This window comes from Rhodotorula toruloides, assembly GCF_000320785.1.
Source record: "Rhodotorula toruloides NP11 unplaced genomic scaffold Scaffold3, whole genome shotgun sequence".
Lineage (NCBI taxonomy): Eukaryota > Fungi > Basidiomycota > Microbotryomycetes > Sporidiobolales > Sporidiobolaceae > Rhodotorula > Rhodotorula toruloides.
Window position 1 is genome coordinate 448,456 of NW_015622963.1, and position 18,365 is coordinate 466,820.

Genomic DNA, 18,365 nt, shown 5'->3' on the forward strand with positions numbered 1-18,365 from the left:
CTCGACTTCGCCCTCTTCGCCTTTTTCTCCCTCTTTTTCGACTCTTCCCGCCTCGCCTCGCCTCGCTTCCATTCGACTTCCCTATCCTCCAGCAGTACCTTCGCATCCCTACAGCACTCGCCAGCAGCAGTCATCCGTCTCTCTACATTGTCGTTGTTCATCTACCGCAATCGCATAACTAGTCGTTCGTTGTTCACCGCACGTCTACGAGAGGTCGCTGCGCCGTTGCCAATGACCCGTCGACGAGACCAGCTCGCCCCGTGTGCCGCACCGTGATCTCCCGCGCTGGTCCCTCGACCATCCACCGCACGTCTGCATCGCCGTCCAGTCGTACCGACAGTCGATAGGCGGCGGCCGAAAGAACGCCTTCGTGCGTCAGCCACAGCTGCGATTGGATAGCTCGCGCCTGCAAGGGCCCGATACTGCCTGAGTGAACGAGAGCACCGGCAATGACCGCGCTGCGCAATCGGAAAGGATCAGCGACGCTCCCTCGTATGGGGATCTACGGAGTTGAGACGCACTGTGCGCCGCTGGAGAGCTGGAGAGTGTAGTCGAAGGACGCAAAGGGCGACAGGTTCCGCAGCACCACCGTGATGGGCAGGCTGAGCGGCCTGTGAGGAGTACAGTCAGCCCTGGATCCCAGGCTTCTACGGTCGGGCGACGCACCCTTGATCGAAATCGTGGTCAACAATCGCTCGCGCGTGCACTGCGACCGCGATCGGCGCTCCACCAGATGCGCCCGCCAGCTCGCTTCGCCGCAGCGAGGACAACAGTGCACTCCGTTCCCGCTGACTTTCCTCGTACAGCCCGCCTGCGATTCGCTCCGCCGCCTCGAGATTGGCGAGGAGGCGAGCGGTCGAAGCGGAGCCGACAGTCGTACCGAGCAACGGCGCCTCGAGCGGCAGCGCGAGATGCGCCGTCTGCGGGCCGACCGACAGGCTGGCCGACGTATAGGAGACGACGAGGAGAGCGGATTGCGAAGAGAAGAGCGGGAAGATGTTTGGGTGGGAGGCGGGATCGACAGTCGGAAAGCGAGGAACGAGGAACGCTCTTCGGTACTGCGCAAATGAGGAGAGGACCGAGGTAGAGGTGGGAGCAGACATGGCGGACTGTATTTCGACTTGTCAGCAGCTGCCGTCTAGAAGCTATGCGGGAGCGTCGCCACGCACGTTGGAGAAGCCGGACACAACGAGTGATATCGCTGCTGGTCGTTCCGCCTTGAGCTCGCGTCCGTCTAGCAGCGCCTCGATTTGTCCGACTGTCCAATTGTCGACTTGCTCGGCCGCATCTCGCTGCTGGTTGTTGACGGCATCGACATCGAGCGAGAAGCGCGTAGACTGCTGCCAACCTATCGTCTGGCTGGCAAGGTCTTCCTGAGAACCAAAGGGCGTATCCGCAGCAACCCGCCACAGAGGCGAAATGAGCGAGAGCGAGTCGAGCCGGACGTCGTCGGCAGGCAGACCGCAGTTGGAAGCCTAGAAAAGCAACCATCAGCGAGGTAATGTTCCGCAGCGGTGATTTGCTCGCAACTCACCTCGATGCCCAGTACGAATGGTGCGTCCTTCTCCTTCGCATTAGACCGGACTTGATATCGCAACTCGAGACTCGGGTAGACCTCCAGCTCGCGCACGACCCGCGTACTGAAGTACTCGTCGGCATCTTGCTCGCTCGAGCGGAAGGCGAAGAGCCAGCGGATTGCGTGTGCTCCGGGAAGATCGCCGCGATACCTGAGCGAGATGGAGAGCGACTCGCCCGGCGCGAGGGTGCGGCTGTTCGGCAAGAGCGAGAAAGGCGGGAGAGGCGAGAGGGAGTTGTCGCATGCGAGTAGGCTGTCGGTGATGGCGGGAGATGCTGCGGAGTCGAGATGGACAAAGCCGGGATGCGAACAGGCGAGATGGGGGTCGGCGAGCGGGACCTGCCCGGCGTTGACGACCTTGATCTGCGCGTCTCGCATCTCGCCATGAAAGAGCTTTTGTGGCAGCGCGTCCATCTCGACCGACAGGACGGGTACAGGCGCGCGGACGTGCACCTTGAGCGGTATCTGCGTTCGCGAGGACGGCTTGTTTGGCGCAGGAGGCGAAGGCTTCGAGTACCGCGCAAGCAGGGTTTCGGTGACGGGCAGGAGGTTGCTGAAGCGGTAGGAAAGGGAGCGGAAGGTGAAGGATCCCAGACTTGTCACCTTGACAGGAACGAAGACCTGCCGGACCGTACGCTTAGCTCGATCAGCCCGGGCTGAGCAGTGAGGCTCAGTGGGCCGACGTACCTTGCTCTCCTCCAACGGAGCCAACTCGATCTCCTGCGGCGCCATGACCTCAACTTGCGCGTCTCCTTCGACCTCAACCTCCAATCCACCAATCGCCAAGAACGCCTCGACCGGATTGCGAACCGGCACCTCGAGGTAGATCGTCTCGCCAACGACCGCCTCAACCTCGCCTGCTGCACCCCGACTCGTCGACAAGCCTTCACCGCGGTAGACGAGCGCGCGAGGCCGGGCCTTCTTCACTCCCTCGTCTGGCGCCCACCCGCCCAGCCGCAGCATCTCGTCCGTCATGGCCTTCCAGACCTCCTCATCTTCCGCCGCGCTGGCACCTCCGCTTGCACTCGCACCCGCCGCACTGACACTCCCAACCTTGACCCTCGCCTCCTGCGCATCGAAGAGCTTGACCGGCAACGTGATCCCCCGCTCCTTGACTCGCCGTGCGGCCTCCTCGGGCTCACCGAGGAGCGAGAACGCAAGCGCAAAGTCGTCGAGCCAGTCGATACCATCGCCGCCCGCATCGCCCACGGCTGTTGAGGGAGAGTCGGCACCGACGAGCAACTGGAGGAAATTGTCAATCGCTTCGAGGGCGGAGCCGACGGTGTAGGCCTGTCGAGCGAGCGAGTGATGGATGTGCGTGCGGATGGCGAGCCATGGTGCGGGAGAAGAGGATGGCGAAGGGAGAAGGGGCGGAAGGAGCGAGGTGAGCGTTGGTGGCGGAGGAGTCGAGTCGGACTTTGTCGCTTCGGGGTAGAAGGCCGGTGGCCGGAAGACGGTAGAGGCTTGCGAGAGGCAGCGTCGTGAGAGGGATTTCTGCGATCGACGCGTGGGCGTCAGCGGTTTGCAACTTGCGACATTCGAGGCCTTAGAGCACCAGCGCGACGACTTACGATACCGCACTTCTCGTAGCGGGCGGCGGCCATAGCCATGCAGAAGGCATGCTTCCTTCGCCGCCTCCTTCCGCCGCCCATCACTTCCGCCAGCGCCGCCTGTTCGAGCAAGACCGCGCTGACAACCTCTTCGACTTCTCCCGCCGTTCGGACGAGCGCATGCGGAGCGAAGTGTGTAAGGTTGAGAAGGCGGTAGAGGTCGTAGTAGAGGAGCGTGGAGCGGAGGGAATCGAAGTCGCCGACTGCGGGTGTCGAAGCGGCGAGGGGAGTTTGCAGGGCGAGTATCAGGTTGTGGTCGGGGTTGAAGCCGGATGGGAGAGCGGGCGGAGGAGCGGATGGCGAATTAGGAGGGGAGAGCTGGAGGAGCTGACACAAGCCGGCCATACGCATCGCAGCCGAGTAGTGTCGCCACGCCTTGTCTTGTCGGTAGTCTTTCGCGAGTGACTCGTACACTTGCTGCGCGAGCTTGTAGTCTTCGAGGATGAAAGCGAGGTCGGCGAGACGGCGGGATTGTGAGATTGTCGATGAATGATGATAGCTGCGCCACGTCCCCGTCAGTCGGCGCGAGAGAGAAGCTCGCCGTTCGACTCACTATGCCCTCGCAGCGTTGTACCCATCCTTCCCGGCCGTTCCTCCAGGACCCGGACTTCCCGCCCGACTCGCCTCTCCACTTCCCCCTCCTAACCGCCTTCCCACCGCACCCCACAGCTTTCCTCCCCCGATTGCGGCCGCAGCACTGAAGAACCCTCTCCGGCTCTGCTGCCAAGACTCGTGACCAACCACGGCGAGGCGTTCGAGGTGCGGGACGAGGGATTGGAGGAGAAACTCGCGCGAGAAAGAAGTGAGAGCTGAGATGTCGAGGTCGGAGAGTTCGGATGCGCGAGGAAGCGAGTCGGATGCAGGAGGTGGTGCTGTCGGCTCGACGTCGAATCCTTCGTCCACTCCGAGCCCGACAATCTTTTCCGCCTGTCGTGGTGCGCCGCCGACAGGCCCGAGGAAGTCCCACATTGCGCTTGCTGCTGCTGCAGGAGGATGCGGGTTCTGCGCGCCGGGCGAGGCGGAGAAGAGCGGGACGAGGGCAGTATGGAGGCCGTAGGTCTTGCGAATCGTTTCGTGCAGTCGTTGCGCGCTGCGAGTTATGCACGTACGCCTCCAGTCAGCTATACTGCGCTCAGACTCGAGAAGGCAGACGGGCCGACGTGCGCAACTCACTCATCCCATTCCTCCTTCCCTCCGCCACGACCTTGATCGTGCACCAACACGACGAACCGCAAGACGTCTCCCGCATTCGCCCACTCGTGTCTTCCGTCTTCTTCGGCGCCTGATCGAGGCGCGTAAGACGAGGGGGAGAAGAGCGAGGCGGGGGAAGTCAGGTCCCAGAGGGAGGAGAGGGCGTTCAGTGGGTCTGGGTGTGAGGTCGAGAGGGCGAGTATGCCTGCATCGCGTGGGAATTGTTAGCGAGGTTGTGCAAAAGATCGGGGAGGAACGAACGCACAAGCTACGGGCCAGCCAAAAGTCTCCCATTCGGCCATCTCGCGCCGGCGATAGACTTCCCGCTTCACCTCTTCGAACCACGGGCAAAGCTCCTCCGCCGTCTTTCCTTCCCAGCCCTCATCGTTGGCCTCTTTCGGTACAGGATCCGCGCCTTCTTCCACATCTGCGAAAGACCTGGGTATCCGCACGCCCGCCTTGACCCGCAATTCTCGCCTGCCCGGCTCGCCGACCCACGCGTCGACCTTCCTCGCAACGTTCTCGCCCAAAGAATCGAGAAAGAGGGCATCCCGCTCTGCCTGCGACGGGTAGACGAAGGGTGTCGAGGGCGTTGCGAGACTCGCTTGGACGGCGGGTGAGAAGACGGAACCGCTCCTCGCCCTCGATGAGCCGACTGCTGGCGTTCCCTGACTCGCTGCAAGGAAGCTGGGCGGGAGAGGGCGGTTGACGAGGTGTGTCCCGAGGCGGTCGAGGGTATGTTGGTCGTAGTTCGACGGTTTGCGGACCTGTACTCGCTCGAGACCGTTGCCCAGGAACGGTTCGAGGAAGGCTGCGAGTGACGGGACCCTGTTCCGCTCGAGGGAAGCCTGCAGGTCGGGAGTTGCGAACAAGTGAACAGGCGGGGAGAAGTGCGGCTGGACGAGCGCGGCGGGCGTATGCCGCGTCGTCTGAGAGGCCATGCGCCTAGAGTGCGCGGTCTAGCAAGTGAAGCAGTCTAGCGAATGCGCCGGAGATGTGAGAGAGCGAGGAAGTCGAGTTGTGATCAGTCGATTACCTTTTGAGCATCACAACTCGGTCCTGATCAGTTGAATACTACTCTCGCCTAATCAGCTTTATATTGCTCATTACAACTCCTCATCCCTTGTCGATACACGCTCTCAAAGCTGGACGAGCTTGTCGAGGCAGCGCGCGGCGGCGACTGGGAGCAGGCGTTCTCGCACGCGCTCTCGCTCGCCGGCCACCCTCTCGCCCACCACGCCGCACAGAACCACTTCCTCTCGCTCATCGCCTCGGACCGCTTCCGCTCGCTCTCGCCCTCGGATGCAGACAGGCTCTTCGCGGTCTTCCCACAGGACCAGTGCGAGTGGATTTGCGCGGCGGCACTACAGGTTGCGAGGGAGGGAAAGACGGATGATGTCGTCGTCGCTCTCCGGGCCCTCGAGTGCGGGTTGAGGGCGACAGAGCGGTGGAGTGCGTCGCTCGCGGATCTGGCGGACTCGATCGCAGAGCGGGAGTGGGAGAAAGCGGCCGAAATTGTCAAGGGTGAAGCGCAGGGCGACGAGGCGAAGTGTGCGCGGGCGAGGGCCGCATTGCTCGAGTTGCAGGACAGGGCAACGAGCTGGGAGGCTCTCTTTGGCGCAGACGCAGAGACTAGGGACCCGAGCACGCCCAAGCTCGGTGGAGCCGCGCATAGGAGGACGCTCAGCTCGGCCGCAGACTTGCGGGCGCGAGGAGGCGAGGCGAAGGCCGACGGCGAGCCTGGGAAGTCGCATGAGGTTGAGGCGGATGGATGGGGCGAGCTGGATCTGCCAGACGACGAGAACGATATCCCGCGAACTCCCTCGACTCCACAACCCGCTCCCCTCCTCCCGCTCTCGCAGTTCCTGTCGACTCCCCTTCCCCTCGTCGCGCTCACACTAGCGACGACCTCGCACCTACCGGAGCTCCACCTCCTTCTGTCCCTCCACACTCGCTCGCTCTGGCCATACCGGTCGCAAATCCTCGAATGCATCCCCGGCTGGATCGACCCCACCGACTACGTCGACCTCTTGCCCGCTGTCGACGCGCAAGGAGCGAAGGAGACGATGTGGGAGGATGTGCTGCCTTGGCGGGAAGAGCAGGATTGGAGCGAGCGCGTGCTTGACCTCGTCCAGCCTCCGTCACCGTCTACGGACCTTCCCGAGTACCGCTCGGCAGCCGAAGTCGCGGCGTGGTACCTCTCCCGCGTGTCTAGTCTCGTCGAAGGTGGATACGTCGACACGGCACTCGCGCTCGTCCAGCATGCAGCGGCGAGGGGCGTTGAAATCCCTGCGGGAGAAGCGGGAGGCGGACTGGACGAAGTGGGCGAGGAGTTGACGTTGCTGGCCAAGGCAGTGTACGAGCGGCCATCCCGTGAAAATGGCGAGGAGGAGGAAGAGGACTGGTCGCTCGAGCGCTGGCGCTCGCTGTCGCCGAAACAGGTCATCGAGACCTACACGTCGAGCTCGACACCCGCCACGATCGCACAAACTCTCCGCTCGCTCGTCTTGCCGTATCTCTCCGTCCTTGAGGCCCGCCTCGAGCGTCGCGGCGAAGCGAATCCCGCCGGCAAGATGACCGGCCTTCTCTACGACTACATCCTCGCCCTGCCCCTCTCCTCATCCGGCCTCGACCTCCTTCGTCCGATCTTCGAGGCGTCGAAGCCGACTCTGCCCGTCTCGCAGCGCATCGTCAAGTCGGATACCGACCTTGCACGGCTGGCGATCGCGGTTCTGTACGGCGCGGGTAAGCAGGGCGTCACGCAGGGAGGCGCGGCGGTCATGAGCAAGATTTTCGAGTGCTTGCCCGCATTCGATGGATCGAGCTCGACTGCGGAAGAAGGGGAGGATGCCGACTTGTTCGACCTTGCGTCCGAGTCGACAGCCGACCTCGCTCGACCGGCCGGTCCCGCCTCGACTGCTCCTCCCTCTCCGTCCCCTTCTCCCTCCGTCTTCTTCACGGCCCTCTCACTCGCTCCGCCAACCGCCCTCTCAGCACACCTCGACACACTCGACCTGCACCTCTCGCAACTCGAGTCGCTCTTGCGTTACCACTCCGCCCCAAACACCGGCCTCTTCTGGTTCCTCTCGTCGTACCGCTCCGAAATCGCCCAGCGAAATTGGGCGACCCGTCTCGCGCGGACTGCAGCGAGCAACGGCGCAGGAGCGGACGGCGACGAGGGAGAGTTTGAGAGCGCCGACATGTGGCTCGAATTGATGGAGTTCATGGCGGAGGGGACGGGCGTTGCGGGTGAGGAGCCGAGCGGGACAGACGAGGAGCGGATCGAGAAGGGTCTGGGCAGGTTGTTCTGGAAGTTGGGCAGGGAGGAAGCGCTTAAGATCTTCTTTGGCGGGGTGCTCGGCGCTGGTCGTGCGTTACGCTTCTTTGCAGATCTAGAACCACGCCTTGTGCTGACCAGGTGGTCATGTCTTCTGCGGAATGCGCAGGCTTCACCCTCGCCCGCTCGCTGCTCGAGCCATCCTCGACTTCGCCGCCTCTCGAGCCGCAGGCGGTCGAAGATCTCGTCATCTCCGCCTCGCGCGAGTTCTACGATAACGCGGAGGAAGGCAATCTGCACAGCGGCGACATGAAGATGGCTTTCGACTGGTGCGTGCGCGTTCAGGATGCTACCGCAGCGACAACAGGCAGCTGACTGCTCTTCTGCTGCCACAGCCTTTCAGCCGCACCTCAGCAGACCCCTCGCATCCGCTCCGAGCGCGCATTCATCGAAGCGACCTCGCGGCTGTGCTCCTTCCGCCTCGACTCTCGACCCGGCATCCCCCTCACTCCGATCGAGCTCCGCCACGCACCTGACCGTCTTCTCTACGTCTCGCGTCTCCTCTCATCGAACGACTCGGCGTATCGCCACCCCGAAATGGTCCTCGAGCTCGTGCGAAAACTTGGCTACCCCGAAGGCGGGAAGGAGGAGTCTCGCACGCTTGCGATGCTTAGCGACGCCGCCGTCCAAGCTGGGGACTGGACTCGCGCGTCCGAGATGTGCGACCGAGCGGTCAAGGTCGTCGAAGGCTTGCGGAAGAAGGCGAGTCGGCCGGCGAAAGAGGGTCAAGAGGAGCGGCAGCGGGATGCGGATGAGGCGGCTGAATACGCGTGGAAGGCGTGCTTCCAGCTTGGCAAGCACGAGGGATGGCGAGACAGCCAGAAGAGGCTGCAGGCGCTCGGTCAGGCGCTCACGCTGTGCCCGCCCGAGCGGATACAGGACATCCTCCCGACCTGGACGGCGCTTGAGCGGGAAGTCGCGCAGGAGGCGCTGAAGAAGGAGCAGGACGAGGCCAATGGTGCGAAGCCTGGCGCGGCCGGAGGCAACGCGGCGGAAGCAGCGGCACGGGCAGCAGCGGAAACTGCAGCAGCCGGCGCAGCCAAGGTCGCCAACTTCCTCTCTGCCGCCGCAGCGCGAGCCGGCTCCTCGCCTGTGCCGCCCGAGTCCCCGCGCTCCGGTACGCCCGTCAAGTCGCCGTCGTCGGGCACGCCGCAGAGCGCACATTTCCCTACGTCCGCCGCAGCGGCGGGTCATCTCGCGCATGAGACGGCTGCCGCCGCCTCGTACACCCTGCGACGAGCAGCTGCGTTCTTCGGTGGGGATCACTCGAGTAACCGGCCACAGTCGACCTCGCCAGCTCGAGCTGCCCGTCCGATCACGCCTCTATCGCCTGCATCCTCCTCCGCCTCTGTCACTTCCCCACCGCCCAAAGCCCGCCCACCTCCCCAAGCGCCCGCAAGGTCGCCTTCCCCTCCTTCTCGTTTCGCCTCAGCTTTCGAGAACCTCGCAGACCACCGACCTCGACCTTCGCCCTCTTCGCCTCCGCGTGCAGAAGGAGGGTTCGGCGGGTTCGGCTTGCGCTCAGGCCTGTCGAAAGGACTTACGGCAGGCGTCGGGTGGCTTATAGGTGCGGATGAGATGCTTGAGGAGGAGAAGCGGTACGAGGAGGAGCAGCGGAGACGGCAGGAAGCAGAGTTGCGGGAACGGCAGAAGGAGCAGGTCAGGGAGGCTAGGGGCGAGCCTGCGCCGGTCAAGCAGATGTCTCAGCCGGCTAAGGTGCAGAATAGGGCGCGGCAGGTCCCGCCTGCCTCGAGCACGAAGCCCAAAGGACGGACGAAGTTGCAGGCGGTGAGGGTTCCGGTCGAGAAGAAGTCGGAGCCTCCGAAGTCGAAGGACGAGGATGACTGGGATGCATGGTAGATCTCGCTGCAAACCTTGCGTCCTTGTCACTTTGCTCGAGAGTCTGGCGAAGAAGCTCCCTTGCGAGCGGACGACTCTCTTCCTTGTTCCATCCGCTCTGTCCCCGCTTGACACCCGCTTTCGCACGCTGGCGCCCTTCGCAGCTACCTATGTACCACCTGCGGATGTCCCTCGCAGCGATGGGCCCGTCAGCATCGTCCTCTCCCTCGGACCGCACGACGAGACGAGCGAACTGATGGAATGGGACAAGGTCGAGGTGCCGGAATCTGCGACGGTGTTGGACGCCCTGCGGCACTTGCGCAGCGAGGATGGACACGCTGGCATGCAGATTGACATGCCCTGGGAGCTGGACGGGTCCTGGTGGTCTGAGGGAGGTCCGTTGGCTGTCGTCGGTGCGTTGCTCTCCTCCTTTAGCTTGAGGACACGGCTGAAGAGTTTTCACAGACACAAACGTACTCATTAGCCATCTCGCCCTGCTGCGCGAGTTCGTCGAGCTTGCTGCCCGTCTTCCACCCACCTCCCGACCCGTCCTCCTCGTCCCCCACATCGTTCTTCTCGAGCTCGATGGGCTCAAGACTTCCTCTCGTTCGACCGACACGTACTCCAACAACGGTTCAGCCGCGCGGGCCCGGTCCAGCATCTCCACCCTCGCTCGCTCGGCGACAAATTGGCTTCTTAGCGAGTTGAGCGGTTCGCGGGAAAACGGTGTCGTACGAGGCCAGCGCAAGGCGGAGACGCTTCTTCCGCTGGACGAGCGAGGAAAGCCGTTTGGCGAGAATAACGACTCGCTCGTCCTTGATGCGGCCCTCTACCAGCGGGAGCAGCGGGCCGCAAGTCGGGTCATCCTCCTGACAGACGACCGCAACCTCCAGCTCCGCGCGACGGTCGAGCATGTCGAAGCCTTTGGTATTGAAGCTGGGCAGGATGCGACATCGCTGCTCGATTTGCTGTCGAGGACTGTCCCTCCGCCAGGGCCGTCACATCCTCCCTCTCCTCCTCCTCGACCTCGAGAACCTTCTTTCTCACGCTACGGTGGGTCTAGCCCTGTCAAGACACCGCGTAAGCGACAGTCGCCGCCCGCACCTTCGCCTTCGTACCCCTCGCCGAGCCCGTCACCGAGCCATTTCGTCCCGCCTTCACCCGCCGCACCGACTCAACGCCGAGATCCACCCACATCCGTCCCTCTCCCTACCTATCATGCAATGGAAGCCGAAGCTATCGACACACCGCCTCTACACTCCGACCTCCCTCCTCCGCCTCTCGTCTCGGTCGAATCGCCCGTCGACGTTTTTTACAACCTCTCCCTACTCATCGGCCACTTCGTCGCCCTACCATTATACCGACACGCATATCAGTATCTCCGGGCAACACGCCCGAACGAGCAGCATGAGTGGCAGCCTGAACTCGGAGACTGGAGGTACTGGTCTCCCGCCGAGTGCGCGCAGCGGGCGAAGCGATGGTGGGAGGATGGACAAGTGCGGGAGTTGTGTCGCGTCGGGCTGGAGCATGCGTCGACGGCGCCTCTTGAGCCGCCTGTGCCTCCGCGCGCGCAAGCTCCGCCGCGACAGTCGACCCCCGGCTCCTCGCGATGGGCCACCCCTACCACCTCCGCTCCTCTGCCCGCTCCTGCACCGACGAATCAGCGAGTCGCGCCACGACGCCCCAAACCCTCGATCGACCGGCAGCTCTCGGACCTGCATTCCTCCCTCCCCACTCTCGTAACCTACCTCTCCTCCGCCCCTCCCTCACTCACAACCTGGTCCGCACCGCGATGGGAAGTCCTCCTCGAGTCGACAGGGACGTTCCTAGTCGCGGTTTTGGGGGGAGCGGTAGGTGGGGATGTGAGAGGGGAGGTTGGGACGGTTGTGCTGGAGTGGGTGGGGGACTTGGGACGGCTGGGGATCAGGGTGGAGGTGGAGTTGTAGCTTGGATGATGCATCGGGGTCGTATACGGATGGTTCGAGCGCGGTCTCTCTTGAAGAGCGGGACCTTCCCAAGTCGCGTTTCGCTGCGCATGAACCGGGCTACGCTTCACGCACGACAAACTCTAGCATGAGAAGATCTACGACATGAGCGGAATCGCATGACCCGGCGCACCCAGAATGACTGTCGGCGTCGCCGGCACCGCCGCCGCCGTCTCGTCTCCCCCATTCGCATGCTCGTCCACCCTCTTCCCCAGATACACGGTCACTCCCACCGCCAACCCAACGACCGCCAACAGCAACAGCAAGAACACCCACTTGATCCACCTCTTTGAGGGCTTTTGCGCAGGCGGGACGAGAGGGGAGCCGTAGGAGCCTTCTTCGGCTGCTGTGAGGCTGGTGTCGGCGGCGGAGGGGGGGACGTAGCCTGTTGGTTGTTTGGCGGCTGAGGTGAAGGAGGGGATGTAGGAGAGGGGCTGTTGAGGGGGCGGTCAGCGGAAATTGTCAGAAGAAGGGGGCGAGGAACGTACGTTTGCCCAGAGGGACGGTGCGGGCGTAGGTGCGCTCTTGAGGGACGACAGGAACGACACGTCGCCGCTGTTCTTGACGCTGGAGTAGCGGAAGCTCAGTTGAGGGGCGTCCGTCGACGATAATCCGGACTCACGCTTGTTCGAGGCGGGTAAAGGGATGCTCGACAGTCCACCGCCAGCCAAACGAGCCAGGCTGCGAGACAACGTCAGCGAGGCCGTTGGAATACCCCGGCGAGGACGACGCGCCTTCAGTTTCTCGGGCCTTGCCGCGCTGCCCTCCCTCTCCGCCGTCAAAAGCAGGCTCATCTGCTCGGCGTCCGTCCCGCGGTCGCCCAGCTTCGCCTTGATCACCTTCAACAGCCTCACCCTCGCCTCCTGCTTGTCACTCTCCTCAGTCTTGGCGCCGTCGCTGATCTGCTGGATAGCCAAATCGAGCGACAAAGCGCATCTTGCGAGTTCAGCCTTGAGTTCCGCCGTCTCGCCCGCCGTGACGAGGAACCTTCCCGCCGCAGGCTTCAGTACCGCTACCTTGCTTGCCAACGAGCGCGTCTCGGCGATCTGAGGGGGCAGGACGTCGACTACGGCGGAAGTCTGGACGGCGAGGTCTGCGAGGAGCGACTGGGCGACGAGCGAGTTGTCGGCTGGATCGAGGGCGAGCGCTTGAGCGCGAAGCTCTGCGGTGCGAGCGGTGCTGGAGGGGAGCTTCTCGACTTCGTTACGGAGGCGGCCAATCTGGACAAGAGGCGAGCGAGGTCAGCCATATCAGACGGAGAGTCAGCTGGAGAGGCGGGCGCACCTCATAAGCGAACTGATCGACTGTCATCGGTCCGCCAGCTGCGAGCCCGTCCTTCTTTGCCTCGACATTGAGACTCCTGGGTCGAGGAGGAAAGGGCGCCTGCTCGTCTGGATACGTGGGTAGCTCGTCGAGCTCGTCATACGGGTCGTGGTACGAGCTGCGGTAACTAGGGGCGCGTGCCATGGCCTAGATAAGTCGAAGAGCGTGAGGGAGAGCAAGAGACGAGCGAGCAGAATCGCAAGGGAGCATGGATAAGAGGAGGTCTCGCCGGACAGTCCGCGGAGGGGCGAGCGTTCCCCTGGGGTGGCTGAGTCGGTTCTGTTCGATGTTTAAAGGGTCCATCGTCGTCCTACTTGCTAAAGGTCAGGAAGAGCAGGAGAGCGAGGAGAGAAGGTGCACGCGGTGTTCGGCGAGCAACTTCGGAGATGAAGATGTCCGAGGCGTTTGCCCGACCGAGCAGCCGGGTCCGGTCTCTTCCCCTCCTCCTCTCACGCATCGCACAGCTCACAGACATGGCAGCACCGTCGACGACCAAAGTCTGGACTCTCCAGCACAAGCCACGCGGACCCGTCGCAGCCGACACCTTCGCACTCGAGGACAGGCCCCTCAGACCGCTCAACGACGGCGAGATCCTCGTCAAGCTCGTCTACCTCTCCAACGACCCCGCTCAGCGCACCTGGATCGACCCCTCGGTCGTCAAGGAGCGCGCATATGGCCCTGCGCCCGATGAGGGAGACGCGATGCCCTCTGGCTTTGTGGGCAAGGTCGTCCAGTCCAAGTCGTCCTTGTGGAGGGAGTGCGTTGCCGTCGCCCTTTTCGGAGCGCTCTCCAGTACTGATGCTCGTGCGGCAGGGGCGACCTCGTCAACGGCCTCGGTTCGTGGTCCGAATACCTCGTCCTGAACGAAAAGGCCGTCTTCCCAGCTCGCACGCTCGAGGGCTACCCGACCTCGATCGCCCTCTCTGCGCTCGGCATGACCACTCTCACGGCCTACTGCGGCCTGCACGAGGTCGGCCACATCAAGCCTGAGCATACGGTCGTGATCTCGGGTGCGGCGGGCGCGACTGGAAGCGCTGCTGTCCAGATTGCCAAGAACATTGTCGGCTGCAAGCGCGTTGTGGGCATTGCTGGTGGACCGGAAAAGTGCGCTTGGGTCAAGAAGGTGCGCCGGGCTCGCATTTCGCTCGCTCAGAACAGTCGACTCATCTCCTTCTCTCGCAGCTCGGCGCAGACGAGTGCCTCGACTACCGCTCGCCCTCGTTCGAGGACGATCTCGTCAAGGCTACGGAGGGCTACGTCGACGTATACTTCGACAACGTCGGCGGGTCGATCCTCAACGCCCTGTTCAAGCGCATGAAGCGCTTCTCCCGCATTATTGCGTGCGGAGCCATCTCGGGCTACAACTCGCGCGAGACGGTCAACATGAACAACATCTTCGAGGTCATCTCGATGCGCATCACGATGCAGGGTGCGTCGCGGTCGCTGTTCCAGCTTTCTGCGCGCCCTTGGATCGCTTGCTGACTCCGACTCTCCCACTTCTGTCGACTCCTCGCAGGCTTCATTGTCTCGGACTTCATGGCCCAATGGCCCGCGGCCATCGAAGCCGTCAAGAAGGCGATCAAGGAGGGCAAGTTCACGACTGAGGGAACCGAGACGCTCGTCAAGGCCAAGTTCGAGGACGTCCCGCAGGTCTGGCAGAGGCTCTTCTCGGTGCGTTCGATTCGTTTTCAGCTATTCGGCGCAGGATGAGGCGTGGCTGACTGCGTTGTGAGCGCGAACAGGGCCAGAACCAGGGCAAGCTCGTCACCCAGCTCGAGGCGTAAGAGTAGAAAGGTCTCCTCGGATGTGCAATAAGCAGAAGCAGTACAGCCAACGCTTCACCCGTCGTCGCTGCGTCTCGAGAACAGCTGAAGCGGACTCCGCCCGTCCTTCCGAATCCGCCCGCTCGCTCGGTTGGGTCCAGTTCGGCGAGCGACCGTCTCGCTGACATCAGCGAAGCTTTTTCCTCGCGCTGTGGCGCTGTTCGGACAGATGCTCTGACCGAGCGAAAGCTCGGAGTAGTGTCGTCGTCCTCCTCACTCTCTTCCTTCTCCTCACTCTTTCACTTGCTACACTCGCACCTAGACTCGCACTCACTAGACACACAATGGTTCAAATCGACGCTCTCATCTTCAACGAGATCCCCAAGGGCAAGCCCGTCCCCGGCCAGACGCTCAAGAAGGTTCAGCAGGAGCTCGACCTTGATGCCTCCCTCCAGGATGGCGAGATCCTCGTAAAGACCACCGCCCTTTCTCTTGACCCGTACCAGAGGGGCCGCATGCGCCCAGAGGAGGTCGAGTCCTGTGCGTTCTGGCGGTCCCACCGTTCGTCTCGTCCTCCGCTGACCAGCATCTTGTCACCCTCGACCCGCTCTCCTTCCTCCGCCTTTCGACTCTTAACGCCTCCTCATGACCTCCAGACGTCCCCGCCTTCAAGCTTGGCCAGCCCATCGACAACTTTGGCGTCGGCGAGGTCGTCAAGTCGTCGAACAGCAACTTCCAGAAGGGCCAGCGCGTCTACGGCTACCTCAAGTTCCAGACTTACCAGGTGCGTCGCTTCTCACGCTCCTACTCTTGAACGTATTGAATCGCTTACGCTGCTCTCCTCGCCAGGTCGTCTCGAAGGAAGCGGCTGCCGGTCTTCGCGTCCTCGAGAACAAGGAGGGTCTTCCCTGGACGAACTGGGTCGGCGCAGCCGGCATGCCCGGCCAGACTGCGTGGTACGCCATCGAGAAGCTCAGCGGCCTGAAGAAGGGCGAGTCCGTCTTCATTTCGGGCGCGATGGGTCCCGTCGGCCAGCTCGCCATCGCTCTCGCGCACAAGATTGGCGCCAAGGTCGTCGCGTCCGCTGGCAGCAAGGAGAAGTGCGACTTCCTCAAGAACGAGCTCAAGGTCGAGCGCGTCTTCAACTACAAGGAGGAAGACCCGAACCAGGTCCTTGCCGCGTGGAACAAGGAGCAGGGCAAGCCGTTCGAGGTCTACATCGACAACGTTGCTGGACCGCAGCTCGAGGCGGCGCTCAACCACATCGGCAGGCGCGGTCGCATCGTCGCTATCGGCGCCATCAACGACTGTGAGCATTCCTCTCCTTCGTGTACTCTCGGTCCGCCCCGCCCCGTATCTATGCAGCATTTGAGCGATCAGAACGGCATTCTCTGCCCGCGGAGCTTCGCAGAGCCGACTGAAGCACCCGATACTGACCTTCTCGTTCTCACAGACAACGGCGAGCCCTACGGCATCAAGAACATCTTCTACGTCGTCGGCAAAGAGCTTCGCTACGAGGGGTGCGTTCTTCGATCCAAACAGCGTCGTCGAGAAAGCGCCTGCTGACCTTACGGACACCCACAGCTTCATCATTCTCAACCGCATGACTCCCGAGCTCTTCAAGGAGTTCTACTCCGAGATCCCCCCTGCGCTCGCGAGCGGTGAGTTCGCCAAGCCCAAGGAGCACATCTTCCACGGCCTCGACAACGTGAGTCCTCCCCCTCTCTTGGCTCGACCTTCGCAAAGTTCGTCGTGCTGACTCTCCTGCTGCGTTATAGGGCGAGGCGTTCGCTTCCCTCTTCGACAGCCAGAACAGCAACTTCGGCAAGGTGCGTTGTGTCCTGCTCTCCGCTCCGAATGTCCTGAAGCTCACCCGTCCTTCTTCCGCAGGCTGTCATCTCGCTCGAGTAGACGAGCTCACATTACCCTTTGCCGTGTAGATCGTGTATAGAATCGCATGCAGAACCCTAAGCGCAATGACCGTGTCGTTACCCATCCTTCCCTCGCCCGGTCCATCCGCCTTGTCTTTCGTCCTTGCTTGAGAGTTCGTTCCCGCTGTTTGCTCGCCCTTCTTCTTTCAAAGGCGCTCTGCAGTGGCGTGACATCCTTCGGTTTCTAGTCATTGCAGAAGTTGCTGGCGAGCGAAAGAGGTACAGATACAAACGAGGGAAAGACTGCTACTTCGGCTCAAGCCGCACCAACCTCGATCACAAGGTCCTCGACGCGCGACAGACCCTTCCTCGTGAGCCACTTCACGCCACGGTAGACCTGCCGGACGGACTTGATGATCCCGAGGACGACGAGCTGCAACGGGGCCAAGTCAGCGCACGGCTCACGCAGAGAGCGAATGCGAGACTTACGACGACGATGACGAGCTGCGAGACTGAACCTGTGTTCTCGGCGCCTCGTCGTCGTCCGCCAGCTGGTCGAAGCGCTCGGAAGAGGGTGCGGCCGAGGGGAGAGACGAAGGTTGCGGCTGCAGGCACGAGCGAGTGAGCGACAGGACGGCATCGGATTGTTGGACTCGACTTGCCGACGTAGGAGTAGAATACGCTCATGATGCCCATCAGAGCGGAGCCCTTCGTAAAGTGCAAAACGGCGCGCACGAGCAACGATGGCTCCTGCTTCTTCTCGCGCGCCTTTCTTGCCGCACGAGGGTTGACAAAGCGGTAGATCGACTCGCCCTCCGAGCCGTCGAAGCCCTCGAGCGCGCGGTTCATGGCATGGGAGCGCCCGCCTGTCCAGCGACTCTCCTCGAGGCGGTGTTCGATGAAGGAGACGGCTTCGCGGATGCCTTCGCCGACGAGGATGTGGTCGCCGACAAACCAATCTGTCGCACAAGCAGGAGTCGGTGCGTGTAGCGAATGGAAGGCTGGAGAAGCTCGCTACGCACCGTCAAACACGTTGCCTGAGATGGCAGCGTTGCGCGTCTCGACGACCGAGATGAGGCTGTTGGCAAGGAAGCCGGAGAGGAAGACGAGGAAGACGAAGATCCAGCTCGTCAAGAGGGTGAGGGTGAGCGGGTTGGTGAGAAGGCGGGCGGCAGTCGTTCGGCGGAAGCGGTACTTGTACGCGCAGGAAGGGCACTGATAAAAGGCTGTTGAGTTTGGTGCCGCTTTTCGCCATTGTTCGAGGCATTTGGTGTGAACGTAGCGAGACTGCAAGGGGAGGAAGGTCAGAAGTGGTGCGGAGGAGAAATGTCAACCTCAACTTGCCGTTCCCCGACACAAACACGGACTGAACAGCTTGCCCGACTCTTCCTCGTCTTCACCCGCAAAGCAGATCCGGCACATCTTCTCGTCCGCTGGAGAAGCGGTCTCCTCGTCCTGCTTCTCCTCCTCGACTGCCTCGGCTGTTGGCGACGGGATCGGCCGCAGGAGCTGCTGTACCACAGCGTCGTCGTCTCCCTCGCTGCTGGCCCAGCTTGTCCGCCGTGCCCGCAGATTCGCCTCCTCGGAAACTCCTCCTGCTCCCGACACTGCCTCACCCCGCTGCCCCTCGATGTTAACCTCCTTGCTGAGTTCGTCCCACTCATGTTCCATCCGCTCCGCCATTGTTCGCCTCGCCTGCGCCAGCTGATCCTGCCAAGAACCGTGAGCGCTTGATGATGCCGAAGGAGTGACTGTGGACGTGTCGTCGTCGGGAGAGCTCGCAGGCGCAGTCGCGCGATGTCTGAGCTCGCTTTGAGCGGATAGCGCCTCACCAGCGTCGTCGGTCGGCATGACAGCAGCGTGAGTGAGC

The 18,365-nt window shown here is 62.7% G+C and overlaps 6 protein-coding genes across 6 annotated transcripts; 3 read left to right on the top strand and 3 right to left on the bottom strand.

The window, feature by feature from the left end:
- Window positions 1–193: 193 nt before the first annotated feature.
- On the bottom strand, window positions 194–5,318 carry RHTO_04744 ((transport protein particle) complex protein Trs85; the record flags this gene model as incomplete). Its single annotated transcript, XM_016418408.1, has 10 exons — window positions 194–458; window positions 522–611; window positions 667–1,109; window positions 1,170–1,475; window positions 1,535–2,197; window positions 2,264–3,070; window positions 3,148–3,685; window positions 3,740–4,276; window positions 4,360–4,582; window positions 4,643–5,318. The coding sequence occupies 10 exons, from the start codon at window positions 5,316–5,318 to the stop codon at window positions 194–196; spliced, it is 4,548 nt and encodes a 1,515-aa protein (XP_016275684.1).
- A 42-nt stretch (window positions 5,319–5,360) lies between these two features.
- Window positions 5,361–11,499, top strand: RHTO_04746 (uncharacterized protein; the record flags this gene model as incomplete). The annotated part of the gene is made up of 6 exons (XM_016418410.1): window positions 5,361–5,373; window positions 5,470–7,746; window positions 7,824–7,983; window positions 8,050–9,570; window positions 9,617–9,966; window positions 10,019–11,499. The coding sequence occupies 6 exons, from the start codon at window positions 5,361–5,363 to the stop codon at window positions 11,497–11,499; spliced, it is 5,802 nt and encodes a 1,933-aa protein (XP_016275685.1).
- A 137-nt stretch (window positions 11,500–11,636) lies between these two features.
- On the bottom strand, window positions 11,637–13,005 carry RHTO_04745 (uncharacterized protein; the record flags this gene model as incomplete). Its single annotated transcript, XM_016418409.1, has 3 exons — window positions 11,637–11,972; window positions 12,027–12,758; window positions 12,823–13,005. 3 exons carry the CDS (start codon window positions 13,003–13,005, stop codon window positions 11,637–11,639), a joined length of 1,251 nt encoding a protein of 416 aa, XP_016275686.1.
- Window positions 13,006–13,334: 329 nt separating this feature from the next.
- Window positions 13,335–14,645, top strand: RHTO_04747 (quinone oxidoreductase; the record flags this gene model as incomplete). Its single annotated transcript, XM_016418411.1, has 5 exons — window positions 13,335–13,618; window positions 13,675–13,984; window positions 14,044–14,290; window positions 14,378–14,532; window positions 14,604–14,645. 5 exons carry the CDS (start codon window positions 13,335–13,337, stop codon window positions 14,643–14,645), a joined length of 1,038 nt encoding a protein of 345 aa, XP_016275687.1.
- A 323-nt stretch (window positions 14,646–14,968) lies between these two features.
- On the top strand, window positions 14,969–16,535 carry RHTO_04748 (NADP-dependent leukotriene B4 12-hydroxydehydrogenase; the record flags this gene model as incomplete). Its single annotated transcript, XM_016418412.1, has 7 exons — window positions 14,969–15,164; window positions 15,281–15,408; window positions 15,474–15,933; window positions 16,078–16,144; window positions 16,209–16,332; window positions 16,403–16,453; window positions 16,515–16,535. 7 exons carry the CDS (start codon window positions 14,969–14,971, stop codon window positions 16,533–16,535), a joined length of 1,047 nt encoding a protein of 348 aa, XP_016275688.1.
- Window positions 16,536–16,811: 276 nt separating this feature from the next.
- Window positions 16,812–18,346, bottom strand: RHTO_04749 (E3 ubiquitin-protein ligase MARCH5; the record flags this gene model as incomplete). Its single annotated transcript, XM_016418413.1, has 5 exons — window positions 16,812–16,928; window positions 16,985–17,100; window positions 17,158–17,454; window positions 17,518–17,782; window positions 17,840–18,346. 5 exons carry the CDS (start codon window positions 18,344–18,346, stop codon window positions 16,812–16,814), a joined length of 1,302 nt encoding a protein of 433 aa, XP_016275689.1.
- Between the last annotated feature and the right edge of the window lie 19 nt (window positions 18,347–18,365).